The sequence below is a fragment of the Boleophthalmus pectinirostris genome, unplaced genomic scaffold (genome assembly GCF_026225935.1).
Source record: "Boleophthalmus pectinirostris isolate CB_2022bp ecotype Guang Dong unplaced genomic scaffold, ASM2622593v1 HiC_scaffold_19, whole genome shotgun sequence".
NCBI classification, from domain to species: domain Eukaryota; kingdom Metazoa; phylum Chordata; class Actinopteri; order Gobiiformes; family Gobiidae; genus Boleophthalmus; species Boleophthalmus pectinirostris.
In genome coordinates this window covers 19,975,546-20,003,534 of record NW_026571140.1, presented here as the reverse complement: position 1 = coordinate 20,003,534, position 27,989 = coordinate 19,975,546, and the positions used below count along the sequence as shown (strand labels likewise).

General features: G+C 39.1%; 1 protein-coding gene across 1 annotated transcript in view; it reads left to right on the top strand.

Annotated features, from left to right (window-relative positions):
• LOC110175377 (MAM domain-containing glycosylphosphatidylinositol anchor protein 1) overlaps positions 1 to 27,989 on the top strand; it is a 137,402-nt gene that overhangs the window by 81,322 nt on the left and 28,091 nt on the right. The window contains exons 5-11 of the mRNA XM_055154973.1: positions 6,929 to 7,125; positions 9,021 to 9,153; positions 15,248 to 15,517; positions 17,154 to 17,483; positions 17,824 to 18,120; positions 23,606 to 23,872; positions 23,996 to 24,174. Of these exons, the coding sequence (XP_055010948.1) occupies positions 6,929 to 7,125; positions 9,021 to 9,153; positions 15,248 to 15,517; positions 17,154 to 17,483; positions 17,824 to 18,120; positions 23,606 to 23,872; positions 23,996 to 24,174 (1,673 nt within the window). The remainder of the gene's footprint in view (positions 1 to 6,928; positions 7,126 to 9,020; positions 9,154 to 15,247; positions 15,518 to 17,153; positions 17,484 to 17,823; positions 18,121 to 23,605; positions 23,873 to 23,995; positions 24,175 to 27,989) is intronic.

The following is a 27,989-nucleotide window of genomic DNA, read 5'->3' as shown; positions in this document are numbered from 1 at the left end:
AAACACAGAGCCCATGTGGAGTCTGTGTGTTTGTCCTGCAACAGCACTGGCCATAGCTCCTCACTGCTGTCTCCCACTGACCGCACAGCCACAGGAGCACGCTTCTTGTTAGAGGACAGTCTGTGTCCAGTGCACTCCCCACAGACCCCTTCAAAGGCCACTCACTGAGAGATAGAAAGACCCTGCCTCTTCCTTTGGGGCTGCAGTGGAAATGCAGAGACGTGTGATATTTTGGCCCTCAGGATAGTATGTTTTTCTTGTTTATAGGCATTTGCCCATCTGAATGAGGCAATGATTTATAGTGTGAATCAGTGTTTGTTTTTGTGTGAGGGTTTGGACCTGGGGCGAAGGGGAGAACACTTGGCTCACACACTCGCCTAACTTGGACCAGATTTCTCTAAACAGACTTTGCAATTCACATCAGAAAGACAGTTGATTGAAGCATTAAACTGGAATTGCTGGGATTTCCTCAGTATTTCCTTTGTTGAGTGGTGAGAGTCTCCGAGGTGGAGAAAGAAGGCAGCTCTGATTACACGGTTGCTTTGTGTATGAATACATATTAATTTAAAATAATGGTATATAAAGGTTAGACAGTTTAGAGACTGATGATTTAGACTTTGTTTTTTTTGTTTTGTTTTTTATCTCTGTCACATAATATTTTGTATTCTTTAGTCACTATGTACAAAAGATGCAAGAGAAAAAAAGAACATTTTTATTTTGCAAAATAGAATACACATGAGGCACACCACATTCATTAAGATTACAGGCAGATCTTGTATTTCTTTGGTAAATTCATAAGATTTGATAGTGATTCTTGGCTTTCCTCTGTAAATTAACATCAGATTCATAAAACAAGATAATGAGATGTGCAAAAATTCCACAGACGATTCAGACACTGTTTTTTTTTTTTTTTTTTTTTTCTCATTATTTGAAACAGTTCCCATGTTTTAAATGAGCTGCCTGATTTGTTACAGATGTATTATTCTGAGGTCAAAAGAGCAAAACCAGTGATGTTTGCGGCTTTAGTAAAATAAACCCTAAAAGAAATCGGCCTAAATCAATCTTTGCTTCACTGCATTGCATTTTAAACACCGGCAGTGTTCTTGTTATTTTCGAATGTGGGCCTTGTGCATGTTTAATGATCTCTTTAAGGCAATGTCTATGAGCGAAATGCTGAATAATTGAGGAGATCCGAAGCTGGATCAAACGCGTAGTCTGCTTGTGTTTGTCTCTGTGTGCAGGCTTTTCTCAGCTGCCGGTGGCTCTGTGTGTGTGAGAGAACGTGTACATGCTGCTAATAGTACAGGCCCATGTTCCAACAGCAGCAATGTGATTATGCTTGTTAATGAAAAATCACTGGTCAGGAATTTTAAAACACATTCCAAGTTTGACATTTTTTGTGTTATTACCAATATATTTAAAGGGGCATTATGTAACTTTTTTGAGTGAAGGGTCCACCACCTACCTGTCTTCAGCTTTGCCGGGAGTGTTCCAGAGTATGGCTTTAAACTTTAAAAATTTTTGTTTAAAAAAACCTTGAAAAACATGCATTTTTATAGTGAGTGCGCTCATTTCTACATAGATCTGACCACTTGCTTGGCTCTCTGGAACTAGATAAATTTAAATTTGATAGATAGAAGTGTCACTCTGAATTGAGTTCCACACATTATCAACTTGGAAGACACAGAACATCATTTTGATTATTTGCATCTGATTGGTCGAAGTGTCGCAACCGTGGAACAAGCCGAAAAAGCAAACTTTTGTTACATCCAGGTGAGAGAAGCATCTTCCCTGTACCCAAAAGCACAAAGTGCTTATCTTCTGCACGTTTTCCACAAACAAAACATAAAGGTAAAATAGGCTGAAGTACACCATCCCATCACTATGTTTGTTTTGGTCCGTTTGGAAGCTTCGCCTTTGACTCTGTGACTGGTGCGCCACCCACCTGGTGGGCCCTATCACACCAATGGAGACTTGCCAAGATGGATTCTTTTGAGTTTGTGAACTCACAAATATCTTGAGAATCCATCTTGCTGGGCAAGGTCAGTAGCAGCAAAACAGTTATTAAGTGCACCTTTAACACTTAGTCTCCCATGTGGTAAAATTATATAATTTGGTATATAATATGAAATATATATTGTTTTGCATATTGTTTCTGTTTTTGTCACTGTCTCAAAAGTCAACATTTACACTGAAAGGGGGATTACAAATAAAGCTCACAAGTTCTTTTGTACCTCGACACAAAGAATTAACCTCCTTCCATATTTGGAATTTATTTATTGTATTCAGCTCTCCTATGGAAAGAAAATACTATAATGGGAAATAACTTTGCAAGTTCAAATCTACCACTGGGTAATGAATGTAGTGTTATGGGATAACCGTTACTATTATACTAATCAGTGAAACATCTATTTGCAATGTCTATCATAGTTAACCTTAAGAGCCCACTGACATTTTTGTTGTCAACATTGAAAGAAATCCATTTAAGTTTATTGGATTACACAAACAATACCATGTAATCAAAGCACAGTAGTCATCACATGTATTGAGCACGTCCCAGTTGCGGACACGCCCACACGATTGCTCAGTCACCCGCGCATGCACTTTATTCTGCCCTGTTCTCCTCCACTGCATGTCACCCTCAATTGAACCTGTCATCTTCTTTGGTCGTCTAATGGCCGTTACTCGTAGAGAGCTATTAGAGTACAGGACATGTTATTGGAAATCAAAGAGGATTTGGAGTCCGGGCCCCTCGGCTGCAGGGGAAGGCACCTGGCAGAGGTCAACTTGTTAGAAAAACGTACTCGCTCAACCCTGACCACTAAAATGGATTGCTTTGGTGTAAATCTCTTTTTTCCATTATTACAATGCTTACTCTTGGTACATAGGCGGGGAAATCAGCAGCAAAGGCAATAAAGTGGATTGATACTCAAACTACTGCAGTTTTATATATTACAGGTAATAAAGTTTTTCATATATATATATATATATATATATATATATATATATACACACACACACACATATATATATACACACACACACACACACACATTTTTATATATATATATATATATATATATATATATATATATATATATATATATATATATATATATATATATATATATATATATATATATATATATATATATATATTATATGGAATAGTCAGTTCTTTCAGTATTCATGACCAGTGTCCATGATGGGAAGGCTGGTAGGTTGTGTTTAGAAGAGAAATGTTTGGCTTGTTGAAAGTTTAGATTTTATTTGGTGAACTCTTAAGAAAAATAATAATAAAGCGAGAGATATATATAATACAGTGTGAATGCAGTGCACATTTTGGAATGGATGTATCAGTCAGGTTATTTTTAAGTTGATAACTAGACAATGATTGTATACGTACAAACATCTAACACATGTTTCTAACAGTGGCTTGGGGAGGAGGAAGGCCTTGATTTTTCTTACCTGGTCGTTTGGACTAATTTGCCCCATGAAGTGGAAACCTTGAAGACCCTTTTACTTTTATTGGCTTCCCTCAAGTGATTTTCTTGCCTGTCTAGCTTTAAGAACCATAACATAAGACATCTTATGTTACATCTTTTTGTCATAGCAACAAACTGAAGAGCTTCTTCACAATAAATGCAGCCTACTACTACTACTACTTTCTTCAATTTGTGTAAGGAAAAAAGCTGCTTATGAAGTTATAGCTTTTGCCTAAGAGTGGTGTTTAGTAAAACTCCAGAGAGAAGCCAAAATGTCATTGTATCAGCACCACTGTCCAGTATCTAAACTGAGAATAGCAGAGCCCGAGCAGCACCAAATTCAGAGGCCCATTAGATCCATATTAAAAGCACATGGCCACCATCAACAACAGAATAACAGCTGAGTGCTGGTGATGTTGAGTGTGCAAAGGCAGGACCACAGGGAAATCAGAGGCATCATTAAAGTTTTATATTGTGTTTCTGTACACTTGCAGTCTCATCTTGTGTCTCCATTTACTTCAAAACGAATAAAGTTAGACCCGCCCAGGGATTTGGGCTTATAAGAAACTAAAAACAAAGGTGTCGTACAGGCATTGTTATATGTGGAATTGGCCAAGTATACAAAATTGAGTGGAATATGGGTAAAAACTTAATGTTTTGTCCACCCTACCATCAGTAATGATAAAAAGCACTTTAGCATGTGTTAATTGTCAAAATTACCAACTTTAATTTATTTTCAGCAAGACATTTCAAATAGCATATCTCAGAAGGTGATAAGGTTCTATGTGTGTGTGGCATTGCAGTGAAACACTAAATGTTCCTCCAGCTCCTGATCAAACAGAATCAGATTGAATTTGCATTTCATTATACATTTAAAGTAACTCTGCGTAACTTTGTGGAGGTGGCATGTCACCTACATATTTCCATAAAAATTTAAATTTAAAACCATACTTCAGAACATTTTCCAGAGATATATATGTTTTATGCTACTCTGTGGAATGGTATACAACATAACACCATTTCCATGGAGACAAGCAAGTGGAGGTCGGAATAAGAACACATGTTTGTCTGTGTTTTTCAGAGCAATAAAAACTGAAGAAAAAAAAATTGAAATCCTGTTCATATTTCTGTCTATTTTTTTTTGGCAAAGAAATTATATGTGCCGGATGAGGCTTAAACATCTATTTTTCACACTGTTTCTTACTATTTGACTTGATAGATGCTTAAAATCTCCACAGACAGATTTGAAGTTTGTCAGTGTCATTAAATCTCCCTGCATCCACTTCAGCCTCTGTTTGTGTGCGACTCTCTGCCTCCCCTCTCTATGTCCTACAACAGTGTCAGGCGGCAGACAGTGACAACAGATAGCCCTGCTCCCTCCCTGTCCAACTGTCTCACATTTGTACAGGAACATCCATCTTGGCATTGCACAGTGCAAATTCCCCATGCAGCAAATGATCTGTGAAAATCATACACAAATCCAGAGCCAGTCTCAAACAATCAATAACAACAATACCTTCACCAGCTGCAAACACGCAAAGGTCTGCGGGCACATTTCTTGCCTGTTTGCCAGATCTCTTTAGAACACGCACTGACACATGGCACTGGGTTGTGGGGTTTGACAGTGAGTGCGATTGCTGCCAGGTACACAACTGTTGGCTCACAGCAAAGTATTTAGAAAAGCCAGATGCTACAATACAATATGGTCATTCATTCTGCTCCTTTTGTCCTGTTTTGCACTTTTGTAGGAATTCTTATGGGGTATGTAAAATATGGGAACAGGTGTGCAGAGTGAAGCCAGTGCAGCAACATATTTATTTGGCTATTCAGTGCGTTCATTGTGTCAGTGTAGTCTTTGCCTTTTTGTTGAAAACATAAAATGATAGTCCCATGAGGTTTGGTCTACTGAGAATTTATTTAATGAGATTTTTTTCCCCCCAAAATTTGTTTTCATACTGGACATTTTGAACTGCTCACTAGTGATCATTTGATGTTACTGTGATGTGTCTGTCAGCTAATTTAAGCAGGTTTGGTGCTGTCTTCCTAGTGGTGGAGGCAGGATGACAGCGCCATCTACTGGTCAACTTCTGCAGGATAGTATCCCAGGTGTGTGAGAGTAAAAAAGCTCCCTTGTCCCGGTTTATAGATCTGGGTGAATTATTATTATTACTACAAGATGAATGACAAGTACAAATTCTATCAATCTAACAATGGTATACCTGAACTCAAAATCATGGCAAACTAAAACACTCATACATTGTGTAAAGAATCCACAAATCCTTTCAATATCACTGTGTGGTTGTGTGAAATTGTTCATAATTTTGTATAGTTCAATCTCACCTCCCAATAGATCAAGTATACATACATTGTGAAAAGTAAACCATATATTTTTATAGTATAGCAGGCAAGGTTTGTTGTTCTTAACACTTGACCTAGAGACCGAGCTGACACAGAAAAAAGCTAGAAAGCAAGCAACCCAACCCTGGCACTGCTCGAAATTGTTTCCATGACGTTAAGGGGCCGCATCATTTCAATTAGAGTGTGAAGAATGAGCATTACACAGTGACACAGGGTGGCAGAGATAGAGGAGGGGGAGTGAAGAAGAGGAGGAGGAGAAGGAGGAGGGGAGGCTGATGAGCAGTGAAGGTGGCAGGGGGCTGTGGAGAGATGGCACAAACGGCACACAGGCCTCCCTAAATGTGACAGAGGCAGAAATCCCATCCACCGGAGGGACTGGGGTGACACAGCCTGCAAAAATGCACTGGGAAAACTAGGTGAGTGGGGAAGGCAGGAAGAAAATATGGAAAACTATGGAACGACATCGCAGAACATAAAAACTGAAACCATTTGTTATATATCTGTGATATGCATGCTGCAGTTTGGACATGTTTGTTTTCAGGGGAGATTGACAATGTATAACTGCTGTCAAAATGCTGTCACTTACACTGGTATACAAATACTTACAATTCAATTATTTTAAAACAGAAAATAACACCATTTCATCCTGGTGGTTCAAATCCCCAAAAGTTGCAAGTGTAATCTTTCAATTGATACATTGCAGTGACATGCTTGGGGTATCTATCTTGAGTAACAGAGTTTCAGATAGAGTAGTACATTCAGTTAGCATCACACCAAAATGTTGATGACATCAAATATCAGTATGTGAATACTTGCTCATGACAATTTATCCATGTGGCCAAGGCTCAAAGTCCAGCATATTAAACATTTGTAATTCTTTGTTTTCAGGTTTCTTTGTATAACACTTGCCAAATTAAGGCCCAATTATAACCAGATTTGAAAAAAACATGCCTACAAAAGGTTCATGCATACACTATTGCTCACTGATAATTAAAACTTTTCATGAGATAAGCTGTAGTTCCTGCAACAATGCAAATGCATATTGCCTGTGAGTCTTTACATTGTTCTCCATTTTGTGTGTGCAGATCTTGACACACCAGTCCTAACGGTGCACCAGACCATCAGTGATGTGCGGGGCAGTTATTACCAGGAGAAAACTGTGTTTCTGCGTTGTACCGTCAACTCCAACCCTCCTGCGCGCTTCATCTGGAAACGAGGCAGCATGCTTATCGAGCAGAGCAAGGACAACGGAGTGGACATCTACGAGCCATTATACACACAGGTACTGTATACAGTATATCTTCAAAACTACAAGGCACTCTTCTCTCAAGTTATATATATTCTTCACATTGAACTTCTTATTGCTTATAGCAATGTATGTATGTTTTTTGTAGTTTGAAAGGGACAGCTTATTATTATACTCCTAGAGGTACTGGAGTGGCAATTGAAGGCCAGTGGTATGTTCATGTAGTAGTAGCCTATTTACCAAAGAGTATCATGTAAAGTGTTTTTGCTTTTGTCAAAATGCCCTCACCACTACACTGGATGTTATTTAACATATTTACTGTCCTTTTGAAGGTCACTCGGCAGTCACTTACTCCTGAGAATGCCATAACCACTACTGGACTAAAACTTCAGTGAACACAACGTAACATGTTGAACCAAAGGAGAAATTATATATTATATTATTATTATATATATATTGAATTTAATTGAAAACTGTTTTTTTTCCTTTGTGATGGATCCTATCTGTGCCACTCAGGGATTACATGAACATTCTAAATCAAACATGATTACTGCATAAATTTATATTCAGCAACCACTGGAACATAAATAAATTCTTGAATAGCCAGCAGAGGGGAAACAGAAGAGCTGCAATTTTTTAAAATTTCCTTAAACTGTTTGTATATTAGAGGTCTGTATATTCTCTATATATTTTAAACTGCCCTGTACATGTCTCTGCCCTGACACAATCAAACAGTCCACCTAAACCCAGCTAAACTGTCCCTGAGCTGCCTGTGTCAGTGGTGCTTGTCGCACAATTGTTGCTGCTCTTTCTCTCCTCTTATCAAAGCATGAGTCTGCTACAGAGCGTTGCCTCTTGGGTTCAATTAGCCCGGCTGTACGGCTCTTCCCAAGGCTGAGCCAAGACATTGTTAGCCAGCGGCACCTAAAGTACTCCAACAGACAGACAGTTAAAACAAGGCTCCATCTGAGAAATCAGCACCGAGGCCATAAAAGGAATATGATTGCCTTTGTGGAGTGTATATATCAAAGTGAGTGGCAAGCCAAAGTAATACACATGAGTAGATAGTGGAGAGCACTGTTTAAATTGTGTTATTAAAATCACTTATTTGATTTACACTTGCTCTAGGCTATTGTCACTTGAATTTCAATATTCTTGATTCTTTTAAGTTTTCATAAACATACTGTGCTTGTTTAAACAAATAAAGAAGGCTTTATCCAGAGGCACTGTATTCTGTTCATGTTGGTACTATCCATTAAACTGTCTATTTGGGTCAAGGGGTAGTTGAATCGGTGCCTGAAAATTGTACTTTACAGCAATAGAATTATGATGGCCAGGGTGCATTAGTGCTCTGCCCTTCTATCTCTATGGAGTCTGTGTGCCAATGGTGGAAAGTAATGAAGTACAAAAGTAAAAGGACTGTATTTGAGTATAGTTTTTAGGTATCTGTACTTCACTTAAAATTAATCTTACAGTGGATAGTTTTACTTTTAATTCACTTCATCTGAGAGCAAGTATATTTACTTTCTACTCTGCAGCATTTTTGTACAGAACTGAAAAGTAAAAAAAAAAGCACTTTTCATTTGATTTGTGGGGTTGTTTTTAGTATTTTTATAAAATACTTTTATACAGTTTTTTGACTCCACATCTGTCCTTTTACTTCAGTATAGGACTTTGTCTCAATTACCAGTTATCATGATGTTTCTCAGATTTCTTTAGGTCTCTAATGACATAGTGAACCTTTAACAAAGTATGTTCATCACAGATAAATGTCAGTGTGTCTGCAAGTGTCAACCTTATGCCAACTGTGTTACTAGCAACAGCTAGTCAAAGCTCATCTTTGTTTTTGAACACCACCAGCAGTATCTGGGCTGACCCTTGTGTTTATTTCAGTACTTACACATACAGCCTTGTGTGTATGTCTCCTTCAGGGTGAAACTAAAGTCCTGAAGCTCAAGAACCTCCGACCCAAGGACTTTGCTGACTACACCTGCCAAGTGTCGGTGAGGAATGTGTGCAACATTGAAGATCGCTCAGTTACTTTCCGCCTCACTAATGCTACAAGTAAGTGCTGCTTCTGTGGCTGCATTATATCCTCTCATCTTCAAATGCCCCTCCCCTTCTGTGTTTTGTCTTGCTCCTCTGTGTTTTCCCTGGCCTCTGACTCCCAGTGTGCTATGGAGCCTCCCTCTCTGTCTGACTGTCTGTCTCTTCTGTAGCTGAGCTCATCTTGGGGCCGTCAGCTGTAATTCACTTGTCACAGTCCCTGTTATCTCCAATTCACTCGACAGTGCTCTGTCCGTCTCCATGCCACCAGCTGCAACTGCACAACCCTCCACCATGTTGTTGCTGGTGACAACACTGACAGCTTTGTTAAAAGCAGACTGATGTGCCACAAGGACCTCATTTTCTATTCTGTTTTCTTCATTTTTCTCTCCAAAGAAAGTATAAATTTTGTATTCCAATAGTTATTTTTTGCAGCTCTTTAATAGAGTAAAGCATAGCCAGCTCTTACCCCTGTTCAGTATCACAGTAACTCTGATATGTCGGTCTCCTCATACTGAGCAAACAGCAACACTGCACACACAGTACTTATTCAGATGGACAAGACAAGTATTCAGCTAATGTCTTTGGTCTAAATGATGGAACTGATATCTGAAATGTATTTTGCATTATTATGACATGCTTTGTTTCAGTGCGACTATCTGAGTCCAGATCAAATTCAGAAACCTTTATTGATTCTTCACCATTGTGACATTTGGCTTATGCCTTTGCAGGAGACACTCTCCAAGTTGTGTTCTGTCTTTCAGCTAAAACAAAGATTCACTAAGCAGTGTTTTGAGCTTTGACTGGACAATACAGGGTTTTCTCTACATATAGGGTCCTGTCTGCACCTCTACTAACAAATATTAGAAAGTTCAACATAAACGTGAATGCAAGTTTTGGTATACATTCTGATTCCTGAGTTGTCTGTAGGAAATGCCCATCTCTAAAGGCCTCCTCTGTGCATTTCTGGACCCATGTGGTCTCAGACACTGTGTGCGTGTGTGTGCGTATGTGTGTGCGTGTGTGTGTGTGTATGTGTGTGTGTGTGTGTGTGTGTGTGTGTGTGTGCGTGTGTGCGTGTGTGTGTGTGTGTGTGTGTGTGCGCGTGTGTGTGCGTGCGCACGCGCGCGTGTGTGTGTGTGTGTGCGTGTGTGTGTATGTGTGTGCGTGTGTGTGTGTGTGTGTGTGTGCGTGTGTGTGTGCGTGTGTGTGTGTATGTGTGTGTGCGTGTGTGTGTGTGTGCGTGCGTGTGTGTGTGTGTATGTGTGTGTGTGTGTGTGTGTGTGCGTATGTGTGTGCATGTGTGTGTATCTGTGTGTGTGTGTGTGTGTGTGTGCTGTGTGCTGTGTGTGTGTGTGCGTGTGTGTGTGTATGTGTGTGCGTGTGTGTGCGTATGTGTGTGTGTATGTGTGTGTGTATGTGTGTGCATGTGTGTGTATGTGTGCGTGTGTGCATAGATGCAGATTTCATTTTGTCCGACACAGTATTAGTGTAATAGTTTTGTAATTCTCCCTCTACTGTAGGTTAGTAAGCTCTTATGTTGATCCTAGCAGGTCCAGTTATGACTGTGGATTCTCTACAAAGGGACAGGGGGATTGATTGATTTTTCCATCATAATCCCTATCTGGGATTTGGGTTTGCTGTTTCCTTTGTCGGCTAGAGTGAGTGAAAATCCAGAAAACAACATTTTCTTTCTTTCTATTTATTTATTTATTTTGATTTTTATATGATGAAACAGAGAGTGGAAAGGCCTGTTTCTCTTTTGTTGTATTTTTTACTTATTACTTTAGTCTATTTAGTCTATTTTAATCATATTTTAATCAGTTATATTTTCCTTATTAGTATAAAATAACTACCACATAACTTTTTTTATTTATTGTATTTAGAATATATACTTTTTTAGTATATGTTACATATTTGATATTATAGTCTACAATTTACTGTACATGATGAGATCAATGAAGGCTGTATTGTGTATTGTGTTGTGTGTAAATCCTACCTCAGAAACGTTGAGGATCAATGGCCAATCTGCAGTAACCTTAGTGCTGTAAAATCACTTTGGATGGAGGCTGACAGCATCTGTTCTCTCTCTTTTATGTCGGACTATAACTCAAATATGTGATGTCTTCAGCACAATGAAAAAGACCAAATCGGAGAGGAATGTATTGAATTTTCCCTAGACAATACATAATAACATTTAGACTGGCTTGATTCCTGCTGCCTATCTCTGTGGTGAGCCTGTGTCGTGCCTTCCAGTGGAATTCCCGCTCTTTTAAACTCATCTGTCTGCAGTGCCCTGTCCCAGAGCAGTCCAGTGCAGGGATCAGGGTGGGGAGATCCAGCCGTACCACTGGCAAGAATCAATTTGCTTGTAAGGCGCCTTTGATCATTTCTGGGGAAGTTAGTGAAGGAGGTTTTTAAGAATCTTGGTTGAACTTGTGTGGACTTTGCATTTGACCTTTTCCATGCTTAAAACTCATTGCTTTAATTACCAAAGGAGCTGTGAAGAGGCTGGGTACACTCTGGGTTAATGAACTGCTCTGGAGTCTATTGTCAGTCAGAAGTTTTACTGCAGAGTGGATGACTCTTCTGAAGTTTTGAATATTTTTGATTATAAATAAACTTTAAATCACACATTTTCAAAATATGTAATTCTGATGTACTTTTTGATATGAATATGAATATGATGGAGGGTCCACCACTGTCATTATACACCTTGTTTGTCTCCATGGAGATAGTATTGCTTTGCCCTGGAATGTCTGACATTATGGCATTACAATTATCTATCTCCTTACAAAGCACATGCGCCGCCAGGCCAAGTTACAGGTCTGATCTGTGGAGAGACAAGCCCACTCACAATTAGAGTACATGTTTTTCTATGCACACTATGATTGAATGAATAGATATGTTTAATGCCATACTGTGGAACATTCTAGTTAAAACAGTAACATCTTCATGGAGACAAGCAGATGGTGGATTATTCACCAGAAAAGATACATATTGCACACTTAAAACTATAGTGATATAGACAAAATTATTTAACTTATTTTTAAACTAAGTTTAAATGATTTAAATGATTAAATTATTTAACTAAATAATTTAACAGTTATTTCCAAAAAGGTGAGAATCCAATGAATTTACACTAACACTAACATGCTGTTTTCGAATGTGTAAAGACATTGCTTTTTTCTAATTAGTGTAGTTAGTGTGTTATTTCTTATATTCTTAAGGCTATGCAATAGTACACAGTAGGCTTGTGGAATTGTCTTTGCCAGGACCATTTCCTGAATGTTTAGCCTTTATCTGATGAAGCCATAGAAAAACAACAGATTTATTGAGCGTGATATCGAAGGAACAAGCAAGTCATCAGCCCCAAAAAACTCACCAAGAAGCAGAAAGAGCAGCGGAGGGAGGTAAAAAAGACAGATATTGAAGATATAAAGGTGACAAAATGACAGAGAGAGAAAGGACGGGGGGAGTAGCGAAGTGTCTAAGCGCCAGAGAGAGGCATTTGTTACCTGGTTGTAAACCGCTGTGCTGCACATAAATCCCATTACTTTGGGAAGAGCGCTGGCTGATCCCACCGTTAACGTCACCCACGCAGACCTGGGAAATTGAAGCTATAATTTTCAAATCCGCCGTTCCTCTCGTGCTCCACTCAAACTATTCCTTTTTTTCTTTTTACTCTTGGCTTAGACCTTCACTACACTTTACTATATTCTGTTCCTGTTATTAAAGGAGACATATTATGCAAAATTATAAAAGCTTTTATCCATGTTATAATGAGTGTCATGAAGTCATTCAAAGTTGTAATTTGAGTGATTCATTCATGTGTGAGTAATCTTTATTCTCCTGTATTTGAGACTCCATTGCTCTGAAAGTACCTGTATAGCCATGGCATTTGAGATTATGTTATTATTAAATTATATGAGCTGTGCACTTAAAGGTCACTTGAAGTGAACTTGTTTTCCAAGGCAACCATTATATATGTTGTGACACATGGGACTCTTCAATTATTTTTACTGTCGACAACACAAACTAGAACTTCAGTGTCACAGAACCTCATCTTTTAGAGCTGTTCACTTCAACAATAGTAATATTTTATTAAGCAAAACCCCTTGAGATGCATCATCTCTTTTTAGGGGGGGTCCTGGTGGACCTTAAAGTAATTATTTGTGTTTGAGATATTTGTATACATTTATTTAGTGTTCTGTTCTTTACATTTTGGCACCTTCCACTACAGAAATATACAATAAGCAACAGTGATATAGAGCTGTATCTCTCCTCCATTCTGGCAATTGCAATCACTTTAAAAGAGATTAGTTGAAAGGATGAAGAGCATGAAGTCTATTAGAGGAATGGATAGCTGGGTCACTCATGTAGGATTATGTTTTGGATTGCCATGTCCTGTTTATCTCCTAAAGAAGTAACCCAACATAACACTATGCCACTACTAAATGTCATATTAAATTATATTATATTAAAATAATTGTATTGTTTTGATATTTCCCTTATAGAACTCTGGAAAAACAAATTAAATTGATATTCTTTAGGATAGGAGCAAAGCTAAACAGTTGTGCCCCTGGTGTTTTGACTGTACCTGATGAGAATGGGGGCAACCTTTAGAGCTCACCATTTCTCTGAGCAGCATTTAGGGAACTGATACAGGTGACATTTGGTTACAAGCTCATTTGTCTCAAAGTTATCCTCTTCACCCCATTTACCCCCGGGGCAACTTATGCAAAATCACATTTTAACATGTCGCTGATAGATTTATAAAATGTGTTTTTCAGTGACGCAAAACAATATAACACATTAAATTTGGTATTTTAAAAGGTTTGTATTTTAAAGATGCATCTGGAATATATAATTTATATTCCTGAAAATGTCAGTAAGATTCTGTGGTGAAACAACAAGCCCAGCAATTCTGAATTCCCAAGTCATAATATATAAATTGAAGTGTTCTTCATATATATATAATCTAAAAGAAGATGAATGAAGATATTAATTGAAGAAAATAAAATACAAAAGTAATGAATAAACATGATTTTCTGTAAACAACACGCCAATCCACACAATCTGTTGCCATGGTGTAAACGACCTCTGATTACATGGCACAGTTGCTTTGTTGTTCCAGTGGAGTCGCAGTTTGGAGAGAGGAAATCACAGCAAACGAGGTGCTAAAGACGTGTAAATCTTTGTTGAATCTTCACAGCTCAAATGTGTATTGTATAATTCAGAAAAATGGGAAAAATCTTCATAATCATGGGAACCTTTTCTCTAATCATGTGCACTGCACTGTTGTTCATGAGGCTATTCCACAGGCTCTTCTGCATTCAAAGCCACAGTTTAGATGAAAACGCTCTCTCAGCTCTGCTTGTCCACAGTTATGTATGGACTGGTGCGTTTGCCCCTTACTTCCACTGCTCTGGCCCTTGTTGTATTTTGAAACCACTTTGTGTTGAATCGATCTTTGTCTGGGACTGGGTTTTTTCCCCAGTGCAGCTGCATTTGGGGTCATCCTGTTCTTGTGCTGTGAGGTCATTCATACAACAAGACACGCTGGCTCGAGCTCTGGATACACTCCAACTGCTTTAGTGAAGCTTTTGTACAGAGCTTTTCAAATAAACCTGAAACAAATGCTTTAAAACACTCAATACATTAATAAATGGATACATAAATAAAAGTGTGATTCATATTCTTTCTCCTGACACAGAGATAAGAAAAAAACTTGTCTGTAAACATGCACTGCTGTTATGACAGCTGACAGCTACAACACAAACATTTGGTAAATATTTTTCCACTTCTTATTTTTGGTCATAGATGGTGATGTGGAAGCAGCTCTCTTTGAACTGTCTAATAACAGGAGATAACAATCAAAAAATTTCAGTTGTTATATAGACGGATATACTGTATAACAAACTGTACAAATCTCACCCAGGAGACTTGTACAGATCGAAAACTGAACCTCCTAGAAAGGAATTGACCAGAAACTAAATGTTATTAGTTGAGGTGGATTTTAGGACATTAAAATGTGCTCCAGTGTGAGTGGGGTAGCCATTACTAAACTCATACATCCTAACATGAAAATGCTCCTTTTGTTTGTGTGCAGCTCCTCCAATGATTCGCATGTCTGTGAATGACACAGTGGTGGTGGACCCTGGGCAGGATGTCATCATCACCTGTGAGGTGACAGTGGGCTTCCCACCTCCCACAGTCACATGGTCCCGCTCGCCAGGGCCCCTCCCCCTCAGCGCCCAGGTCAAAGGTCAAACTCTGATCCTGAGGGCTGTTACCCCAGCAGATGCAGGCTTCTACAACTGTTCTGCTGTCAACAATGTGGGAAATCCAGCCCGCAAGAATGTCCAACTGGTTGTTAGATGTAAGTATTTGGATGCATGGGAACATGGATAATATTCAGATAAACCTTGTATAAAATTCTACAAGTATTTAGGAAGGTTAATTATAACTCTATTTTGGACATATGCATGCCGTGATCAGAACAGCAAGTCCCCTCAGAATGGGCGTGCTCTTTTTGTTCTTTCTACATAATGCCTGCCATTAAATCCAAGGCTTCCCCGTTCTCCCTGCTTCTAGCTTTTTTTAGCCTATTTAATCGTCTTTATTCACTCCAATTAGTTAGACTGAAGTGGAAGCAATTAGCAACAGTGTCTTCTGTTAGTAGACACTGTAGCGCGAGCATATGCCGAATGGGTTTCTCCTGTTAGCTTAATGGGCCTGAACGCATCGTCACACAGAACAGGTGGGAAGACACGCACATGCTAGCTTTTCATGCTTCTCTGGGACACTACATTGACTTACATTCATTTGATCACGTCATAACCAGTTACTGCTTGATTTTTGTCCCCATAATGGAAGCAGCTCCCTATGTATTTACTGTGTACAGATTTAAATTTGCATACTGATAGATATCTCTCCCCCCACATGATGAATTTACTGGAGATTGAGCTTTAACAGTTACTACTTGCCTAACTTTTTACTACTTGCCTAATCTAAAACCGTCTTAACCATGTTGCTGATTTAATATGTATAGTTGAGTGTTCGTACGGATGCTATTCAGTCCCCACAGTGCGATGCATACCTACACACAGGGGCACGTTGGTATGGCTTGCATTGCAGGGACGTACACATAGAGAGTAAAAAGCTGCAGGATCAATTTAAGCCTGGACAAAGTGGCTCCACTGCAGCAGCTTGTTAACAAACCCAAAGCAGAGTAGAATCTCTTGTGGTTGTCACTGGGGCCCATCTCACGTGAGGCTTGTTTGGTATTCAACATGGAGATGTGTTGGGGAGGTGCAGTCTTTGATAGTCCAAATGAAATGTGACAGTAGCAGAGTTAGTCTTTGTCCTTGATTCTGTTCCCTGTTATTTCATTGTGTTGGCTGCTTTAGTCTCTTTCCCCTTCACTTTGCTCCTGCCGCCTCCATTTCTATCTCACTTTTGTTTTTTGTGTGGGTTTATTTGTGAGTATATCCCGCCTCATGCTCTGAATGCTGTTTTTCCTGTTCACATATTGTCTTCATATGTTGCTTTTATTATTGTATTGAGCTTTTTGATATAAAAATAAAATATGTCATTGAAAGCTTTTTTTCATTCCATGTTTTCCAGTTACAAATAAACATAGTAAGAAAACACATGCAAGTACACGTAGCCTGCTATATATATATATATATATATATATATATATATATATATATATATATATATATATATATATATATATATACATGTTCGTACACGTTTAGATTTTTAAGTTTGATCATTGCCTTCTTTCTGTTTTATTTTTTTGTGCATCTTTATCCTTGCCTATAAATATTCATATCATCTGTCATTTGGTCTGTTATAATATGCCTTGGAAATAGGGGACATATTTTTGCCACTACGAGAAAACTTATTTTGAGAAGATAAATAATATTTTCTGAATGCATGATCATCTGTAACTCAATAAATAAAACTGAATTTGATTAAGGCTAGTATTTCATCCTCCTATTTTTCAGCGATGAGCAACTTAACCTTCCAGATCACGCCTGACTCTAACAAAGATGGGGAGTCCATTCAGATGACCCGTGACCTGAAGCTCTCATGCCACGTGGATGCCACTCCTCAGGACAAGGTCAACTACACCTGGTACAAGAACGGAGCTCCCATCTTTAACTCGGAGAATGTGGTTCTGCTCAAGTCTGACCCCGACATGGCCCCAGGCACCAGCAGTCTGGAGATCTTCGACTTGAAGTTCAGAGACCTGGCTGTCTACAGCTGTGTGGCCAACTTCCCCGGCAGCCGAGTGCCTGAACTCCGAGTGGACATGAACATCTCACAGAACAGCGGTGAGGATGCAGGCATTCTAGTGCAACTGTTTTCATGGTTTTGTCATAAAGAAATACATGCTCAAAACTGTAATGTTTGAATACACAAAATATTGTGTATATAATATATGTATGAACAGATGAAGAAAAATACATTACTGATCAGGTAGGTAGGCAGCCAACCTCGAGGAAGTTAGAGCTACAGCTGTATCTTACCACCTTCAAATATGGATAATAAACGAGTGTTAAGTGTCTTTGAGTGTGCAAAACAAAGCTGTGTAAACATGACACATATGTGTGCATAACACTGCTGTGCTGTAAAAATCCAAATTTTTTCATCTCTTATTTTTTGTTTCTCCAGTGACTCCTCCTATCCTGTCTTTGCCCCCTGGTGGACAGATGGTGAGTGTGCGAGAGGGTGGTAACACTGAGCTGGTGTGTTTGGTGGATGGAAAGCCTCCTCCTCCAATCCTGTGGTCTCGTATGGAGAAGGACCTGCTCATGCCCAATGGGAGGCCTCAGGTGGAGACAGCGGACGGCCGCCTGAGGCTGAGAAACGTGAGCAGAGACCTGATGGGGGTGTACCGCTGTCAGACGGCGCCCTACAACGGACTCAACATTAAGAAACGAGAGATGAATGTGCAGCTTAATGTTCAGTGTAAGTCCCAGGATCACCCTCGCACTTCCATTACTTTTGCTTCAATATACGTTCATGCAGAGGGACATTTTCAAACACTTCCACCTGTATTAACATTGGAGAGAAGACTGAAATATTAACTGTTAAATGAATAAAATAATTCATTTGGAACAACTAAAGAGTGAATAGGGTTCCTCTTTCTATAATATTTTTGCCAGTATTTTTAAAATTGGACAATCTATTGCGTAAATAATTGCAGTCTTTGCAATTCGTTGATTGCTCTCACTCAAATAGCTTTCTTTTCCATTGCGATATATTGTGCAAGCCGACTATATGGAGTAGAAGTGAGAGAAGTAATAAGGCTCTGAATCATACAAGGATATCTGAGATGAGATCTTTTGCGTTTGAAACTGCGCCGCAGATAAACGGCTGTGATTAGTTGTCCATAAACTTGAGGAAGTAGAAGTACTTGATGTGAGGTGGGACCTAGATCACTCCAACTTTTCAAAAAGATAGTAGGACGGGCTGGCTTGTAAATTCACCTTCCTCCGACATAGAGGCTGACCAGTCTGGTGGTTGGTGGGGAAATGTAGAATGTGTCTAGTAAAATCACCTCACCCTACTTGAATGAAAATATATAAGCCTGAGTTACTTTCCAAGTCAGGAAATCAAACACTGACACCGACTTTGAAATTCAACTGAAATACTTAGCTTCATCTAGTCTAGTGTGATTGTATGAATCTTTAATGATCTTAGACAAGTTGGAATGTGGTTGTTGTGACAGTAACAGAGTGGAGAAGGCAAAATAAAAAGAACACATCAACTCAGTGGGTGACACGAAATATGCAGGGAAGCTGTGTAAAAATAAGCAATGGAAATAGAGGTTGGTGTATTGCAACTGATAAATGTGTTACATCCTGCCATCTCTGTGCTTTGGGTAATGTCAAAAATATTCATACAAGTAACTTTTCATTTATACTATGAAAATAATATATATATTTTACACTTTAACTGTAGTTTAAAAAAAAAAAACAGTTGAGAAAAAACCTGTTCAAAGATCTAGAAATAACCTGTACTTTTACATTCAAAAGCCGACCAAGGAGCTCAGTCATTTCAGAACACTTAGGATTGACAAGAAATAGAGGAGAATCTATTAGCAATAATGAAACATTTGAGCAACATTTTGTGTCCAAGGGAATTACTCATAATAACACTTCATAAAATACACTCAAGACATTTATTACTGCTGATTGCAGTGTACAATCAGGTCCAATAATAAAACCATTATATATCAATATCATTATGGTGCTATAGTTATAGAACAGTCTACTCAGCTGCAAGGAAACAATGAAGACAGGAAAATGGGTATCTTAGTGTTGAAACTGAAAACAGATTTTCACATAAAATGCTGGAGCTGACTTGTTTAAATACTAGAAGTGAGAAAGCAGGAGGTTAGTACTGAAAAACAATTTATATTTTTGTTTTCTCCCGTTTCTATTTATTTAGATGCTAAAGTACATCCTTACTAAAGATAACTTTTCCTTAATAGAAATTGCTTGAATGTGTTTCCTGAAAGGCTGAAGCAATTGGTTGGTTCTTGCTGAATTGTGACTTGTAATCTCGCTTGAGACCTCATGTTTTTACAGATCCATCCATCAGCCTGCTTTAGGTGAACTAGTGATAATAAAAAATAGGAGACTGTCCAAAATGACAAACAATTTTTTTTTCAATATGTATTTCCTGAACATGAACAACACACAGTTTTATCCATTAAAAAAATTCCAATTTTCTTCTTCCGAAGTATGAACTCTGCTCCAAACTACATGCTTTTACAGACAAAAGATTGACTATAAACCTCTCCATTAAAAAGACACAGACAGTTAGAAATGAGTGAATATCAGTCTTGATTAAAATGTGATTAATTGCACAGATCTTGTAAAAATGCCCCAGTATTACCCTTAATTGTCAACTTTGTGACTAAGACATGTCTATGACCCAAGAGTACACAGTTTCCAAATGGGAGTGGTAATGTGATGACCATCGCTTCTCCTCCTTTTATTTCCTTGTCCATCCATTCTCCTCCATCAGATGCCTCCACTTAGCGCTGTTGATCAATCCCAGGATAAGATCATTTTTCATTGCAGATTATAATTAAGTGGATATGCCTCCCACACTTCCCACCTTCCTTCTTTCTCTCCCTCCTTTACATGCCCAGTGCCATCTTTCCCCTCGGAGCGGAGTGACTGTTCTTCCTCATTGCCATTCTCATCATCATCAATCAGCGAGTTGCCGGCCATGGGAGAGGACCCTTCTCTGTCTTGTCACTCTTTTTTTTTGCTTCCTGCATCCTTTTCTCCTCTTCGAGCCACACGCACTCCATCTTCCATTTCTCTCACACCACACTTTCCTCGTCATTTGTCTTCTTTATTGTCTTTCTTCCTAAAGAGGTGTTTCTCATGTCCCCCTCACCCCCACCACTCCGAGCCTCATGTAAATTGATTTTGCTGTTGTGTACTGTAAATGTTTGCCTTGGTCAGTCTTGCGTTCTTGGACGGATTCCATTTTGCCGCTTTAGATGAGAGTGATTTGTTGTGTCTTTACATGGTTTATGGGCTTATGACTAAGACACATTGCAGCGGAGTTCTCTCTGAACTTACAACGTGAAAAAAATAAATAAAGAAAGAAAAGAGAAAGTGTTTTCATTCAGCAATAATGAAACTACTACTAGATCAGTATTTACCAAAAAAAATCAAGCACATTATTACGACATAACACAAATTCTGGCCAGTTAATGAGTCTAGGCACCAAGTTGACATTTTAGCCTGAAAGTTCATGTAGAATCAAGATAAATGGGCAATTAAAGATATGAGTAATTTTGACTAACTCGCAATGGTTTAACAACTGGGCCAGACCATCCGCAAAACCACAACTCTCGCTCCCAGGCTGTGCAGTTGTCAGCATGTATTAAAAGGAGTACAGCAAATCTAAAAGGTTTTGGGACATTTTGTTAACACGACTATTAAGCACATTATAGACCAAAGATATAATCAAATGAGTGCTGTGTAGGAGTAAACCGTCATCACGTCCCTCCTGTCATCATGTATTCAAAGTCAGAGCCACATGTTTATGCGTATGTGTGCCCGATATGTGACCACACACTAATCAGCCTGTGGGATTATCGTCTGACCTATGACCCCTGAACCATTGCTCAGGCCTGTCACATGGGAGGTAGCAGACTGGCCTTCCATGCATTGATGTATATTCATAGGTATAAGTATTGAGGAGCCACTGGTACATATGGAATAGTAACATAGTTTGCGATGTGAAGATCTAGTAATAAGTAACAAAATTAAAAAATAATAAAATAATATGAGCTCTAAATATACTTTCTACCAGGCAACAGATCTGAGTGTATCTTTGAACATAGACAAGAAAATTCTATGCGTTTTAGGCCCCATCCACACTAGTACATATTCGAGTTGTTTTCGTTGCGGATGCAGTGTTCATCCACACTAATCCGATTGAAAACGACTCCAGAGATGGAACGATCTGGTGCCGCCAGCTCCTATACGAATTCATCTGAGTATGAATCTGATCCGGCATCGTGTGGATGCCTGAAAACGTTGATATGCTGATGTAGGTCTATGCGCCACAAAGTAGGCTAATTCACCACCAAAGTGCTAAGAGGCTAGAATATATGTCCATTCATATATACAGTCTATGTGTACGACCTGCAGATGTATAATCTCGATATGCAATAGAAGAACAGAACAAAGTCACCATTAGAAAAACAACCGTCTCTCACAGAAAGAACACATATAATCCACTGAGTCATGTCCTTTAGTCTGTCAGAAGCTGAACCACATCAGCACACTATAGCGAGCTTTTTTTTGAGCTCTTAGTTTATGCAAGTTAGCCATGCGGTTTCAAGTTTAATTTCTGTAAAAACATAAACATATATGGTCAAAGCTGTGTAGACAGGTAAGGCTTGCGGACACAGAAACGAGTCAGTCCACGCTCTGAGCCGCCATGCTCGTCTTAAAATCCAGTGTTATGCAAAGTAACAACTGAACCTCGTCGTCGGTCCACGAAAAGACTGTTTTTACTCTTGCCATCTCCCTCGGCTCAAAATCATCTGCTGCAACTTCAGACTTCCTTGTTTTTACTGCTCACGTGATGTCGAGACATCGTGACACCGTGACATCAGCCTATCACGTGACCTGTGTTTCAGGCGGTTTTGCGTTACTGTGTAGACAGGGAAGGCTTTGATTGCGGGTACAGAAATGACTTGTCTGGACGCAGATCGTTTCCGATACGGTGATACGGTGATACGTGGATTAGTTTCTGTGTAAACGAGGTCGTAGATAAGTATTATAAAATCATTGGAAAAAAATCTTAAAAGTAGGCATTATTATTACAAATTCCAGGATTGTATTTTGTCAGCATTTCCAGACAGTTTCCTTGTTGCTTGCCTCCATCTCTCTTCTCTCCTTCCTCCGCATCCTTCCGCATCTTTATCAGTCTAATTTGGAGGCATAACATTGATTAGTTTATAATTACACATCTGTGCCTGATGAACCTGATTCATGGGAGACTCCAGTCATGTAGCCTCTCCTCGGGGGGCCTTAACACTGGATCTCGTCACCATTACTTCCCTGCTCCTGCCATTAGCATCTTGTCTATTATCTTCATGATTAGCCAGGGGTGAATCGTGTGGGCTGTGATTTGTGGCGGAGTAATTTGGCTGTGTTGTGCGTCAGCTGACCCCAGGGCGGAGGCAGAAACAGCTAGTCAGTTATTAGCTAGGGAGCCATGTGTCGTGCTGACAGGTTAATTATGGCTGGTTAGGTTAGGTTAGCAGCACAAAGAGATGGCCCTCTGGCAATTAACATTTGTTCTGTGTCACATCATGTAGGAAAGCAATAAGGGCGGGAACTGTGAGGTGATAAGCTGGGAAATAGACAGGGAGTAGTATGAGCTGCCTGCTAATACGTGCTGGTGCTCATAAATTCTCATATAAATGTAAATATGCAACTGCAACTCAAAAAATAGGAAGTGAAAGAAGCTGTCTTACTTTTTTGTATTTGAAAGTCAGCCTTCCGTTCCGAACAGTATATACCTTGAATGGTAAATGTACACATACACACAGTGATAGCAATTAATTCAGTTTTCAATTATACTCATGAAATTTTGCTTGTTGAAAAAATACCGCATCGCCATGGAGACAAGAAAGACAGATGAGACAAGAAAGACAGATCTGTGAAGCAACCAATAACATATCAGTGGAGACAGCAGGCGCAAGACTTCCAACCAGAAAAGTGGCATAGTTCACCTTTAATAAGTTTTTCAGAATCAGAAAGTTGTATTTCCATATTCTGTGAACAAAATTCACAAACTCGTACCTGGGTGGTATGATGCAACATAAAACAATGATTAATTATAGTTAAAATATAAAGTAAGGGTATGCATAAAAATAAGGTGTTCAATGTTTTAAATTGTGTTTCAGATCCCCCAATCTTAGACCCTGTGTATCAAGACGTGCGCTCTCGGAATTACCAAATGGTCACCCTGAGATGCAGCGTCCTGCGCGCGAACCCTTCTCGCCTCACTGATATCCGCTGGTTCCGGAATGGAGACTTCATCCGGATGCCCATGCCGGACCTGAAGGAAACCCCAGAACTCAAATTAAAGCTGGAACCCACCAACAATGGCTCCTATGAGTGCAGAGTAAGCAACAGTGCCGGAACATCCACATGCACTTTTAATGTCTCTGGTGAGTGAAAGCATCAAAGTTGTATCTGTGAAAAAGATTGCAATTAACATTTATTTTCTGGCTGTTATGTGTTTATTTAAGAGCTTGGCACAGAGTAATGCGTTTTGGTTTGGATGTTCACAGCACAGCCTTATAACGCAGAATTCTACTTTGACACACCAAATCCAGTGCGAATTCTTAAAGGAAACAACTATTCCTACAATCTGCAGTGGACACAGAGAGACCCAGAGGCCACAGACCGGATCATTGGCTACTGGATAAACGTTCGCAAGGTAATAAAAAGTAACTACTTGACCAAAATGGTAAAATGATGTCCACTTGGCTTTAATCATAGTAAATGTCTGTCTTATCTGTGTACAAACGGTGAATGGTCGGGCTGAGAACTCATTTTGTGCAAGTGCATGTGGTCTGCCAGTGAGCACTCCAGTCTCCAGTGCTAAGTAAACACATGGCTTTATGAGCTCAGGGAGAGTCAAGTGTGTGTGCAGCCAATCAATGGCCATGTACACTGCTGAATTACAACTATGCACATCTTCTCTCATTTCTCTAGTCTGAAGTATTGCCACTACTGCTGTTACAGCCAACATTAAGACTGAACATTGACCATCTGTACTGTTTTGGATTGTTTTATTTATTACCTCTCTCACACATCTCTCATGATCATCTGTAGGAATGCACTTGCAATACACAATTGTCTCACAGACCACAATTAAGTGAATGGTAGGAGTAAAATAACTAATTACTTGCCACATCTGATTGGAATTGAGTGCAAACCTTCTCTCACAAGTACAGTTTGGTGAGATTCCTATGCTGTTCTTCACATATCCCCGATTAGCTCATAGTTTTTCTCTGGTATTGCTGCTGACCCATAGCAGAAGGCAAGCCATTTCTTAAGTATGTATGCAATAAGATACTGCAAATAGTTTGTACATTAGTGAACATTACATTCATAATATTTTTAATAGATTTATTATATTTACTATATTGCAGGCTTGACACCCATTGCTATCTACTTCTGTAGCCTTAGCTGCTCTTTGCCAAACTGATGGTAACACGGCTGCCAATCTGTGGCAACTGTCATTCTAACCACCACAAGTTGTTTAATTATAATTTCAAACAAATATTGTGCAGTATGTAAGTCTTACATTTATGGTCTTCTATCTGCGTATCATTTTTTTTCTTCCTCTTGGACCAAACTGCACCATAAATCACTACATCCTATTGAGTCCCTGACATGAAATTGGAAACCCCTGTTAACAGACCAGCCTTAATTCACCCCTGTGTTGTGCCCAGATCTATTTATAGATTAGTGTCCTTAAATCACAATAGCAGAAGGATAATAGTGAATAATACAGCAGAGAGCAGGCTAAGAATGTTTATGCCTGCATTTGTGTGAGACAGAGGAGCAGAAGGAAACGCCGGGTCTGCCAGCTTGCCTTAGTGCGGATGAATAGCTAATTCCCACACTACTTTAAGAGTTGGCTGCTTACCTTATTAAGTAAGACTCATGAGACACACAGAAATGAGCAGTTGCCATACCAAGATAAGACAGCATGTGTTCAAAAAGATTCTTCTTCCTTTTCACAATTTTGTGCAATTTCGACTATTTTCTGCATTGTCTTTTTAAGCAATCTACAATAGCAGCCAGGATATTTTGTGTTAGAAGCAGCTGAAACAGGTCTAATAAATACTTTCCACAGGTTGTAGCTCTAAAATTGATTTAACGCGTTGTGAAGATTTTCCTCAAACTTGGTTAAATTCTATTTCAGCTGCCGTGTATTTTACCTGCTGTTTTTATGTATGCATCGGAGGCAGGCAAACAAAAGCAAAAAGCAGATGGCGAGGCAGTGAATAAAAGAGTGTGAAAAAGATAAATAAGATGCAAATGAAAGAAAAACAGCAGATCTCACTGGTTCTCTGGAGTATTAAATAGAGTAGGAGAACATTTGAATGTAATACTGTCTCAATTTCACAAGCCATCTATTTCAGCTGCACTTTCCACAGCTCATCCTCTTAACACCCTGACACTCTTCTTTTTAGCACATACAAAATGATGCACAGTCTCAGTGGAGATGTGCGTGCATTCACACACACACACAGACACACACACGCACGCACACGCACACACACGCACGCACACACGCACACATGCACACACAAATTCACAATATGTTATAGAGACGATCAACACATCAGGCCCTGTAAAGGAGCCTCGCACAATCCACCTCTGATGTGACCATGTGTTTCACTAGTTTCTATGGTTTCCTTTGTATACCTCCAATGTCTGATTAAAATGTACTGCAAAATACCTAAGCATTTGGAGAGCACAGACTTCTTTTTGCAGACTCCTTGGCCATATGTATGTTGTATAAAAGATACTGAATGACTCTAATAAATGACATACAGATATTTGACAATGGAGAAATAAAATCATTGTTTATGTTGTTTTAGTATCATGTATCAGGCTTCTTAAAGGGTCCATATATACACATTCACACATGTTTAACAAACAAATCCTGCATCATTAGTTCTTTTCTCAAACAGAAAACACTCCTGGCATCTTGGCATCACATGATAGGCTAGCACATGTCAATGGCCATAGTTAGCCTGCCACTAAAAACAGTCTTACCCACTCCACAAAGCACCCAAAGCAAATTTATTATTATGCCAGACTGTCCATGTTAATGTCTATGTTGATAGAATAATGTTTGAAATAAAATTAACCTTGCATCGCATGAATCATTGCATGTTGAGGGACTATTTTCTCATATATCAGTCTGCCACTGCCAAGCTTTCTATCAGGAAGTACAACTCGCTGCTACTGCTCAGACAGAAATCCTTCAAATGCAAGGTTGGTTTTACTTCTAAAATGATTTTATCGACACAGACATTCACATCAGTCTGGCCAGTCTGGCATTATAATAGATTTACTTCAAGTGCTTTGTGGAGTGGGTAAGACTGTTTTTAGTGGCAGGTTAACTATGGCCATTGACATGCACGAGCCTAGCACAAGTGACCTCTGCAAATACAAGGACTGGATAGAATATTTAAAATGTGTCTCCACACATCTCCAACTCTCTGGCTAACTAGGAAATGAGGTCCTATGTCCAAAATTCCGAACTGTCCTTTTAAAGTAGTGCTTATAAACCACAACAAAAAAACATAATCTTTTTACCTTCTTAATGCTCTTTGCCCTGTTGTCCTGTCTAGTTGTACCTGCCTGTACCAGGCATGTCTGGCACTTGTTTGAATCATTTGCACCATGAGCTTAGTGCACCTCGGGTCTAACAGCAGCTTCTCTTTCTGCATGACAAGACACAAACACAGCCCTATTATCATATATATGAGGAATTAAAAATATACAGTATACACAATGAATTAGAGTTGTAGATTAAACCTAATGTATAAATTATGTATGTATGAGAGAAACATTTGTTCACAAAAGGTTACGCAGGGAGGTGTACATGCTGTTCACTTTCACCATTAAACTGTTATTTAGTTTGCATCTTTTTCTGGTGATACACAGGAGAATATTTAGAAATGCCTCTAGTATTTTTGGAAATGTGGAGGTTCAAATATGGGGTCATACTTATTCATCTGCAGCAATACTTGGAAGAATCTTATAACTCTAATTCAAACCTATTACTTATTGATGTGTATCATTTAAGCATGCCATCACACCAGGTCATGCAAGAAAGTGCACATGCAAAGGACATCAGTTACACACTACTAAACAGCTTTATCCACCATGTAACCATAATAGTATAATGAACCTGAAGGTCAGGTTCTCGCCTCAGTATTTGTGTTCACTGTTGTATGAATGTGGTGAATGGGCTTCCTTGATGTAAACAGCTTTGAATGCCAAATGGAGGTAGAAAAACTGCATTAAAACATGACGCTTTTTCTCTTGTAGTCCAAAGCAGCCTGTTGATCCGTATTCTCTCAGAATAGCTGAACCTTCAATCTCACTCTCTCGCCCCCTTTCACACTTTTTTATCCCATTGGCTCCTTGTTGACAATGGAGTTGAGACAGCAGTGAAAACAGTGTCTGGTGCAGGTTCATGTGTGCATGTGTGGGACAGGCATAGACACACATGTGCTGTTTCCATGTGTCTTG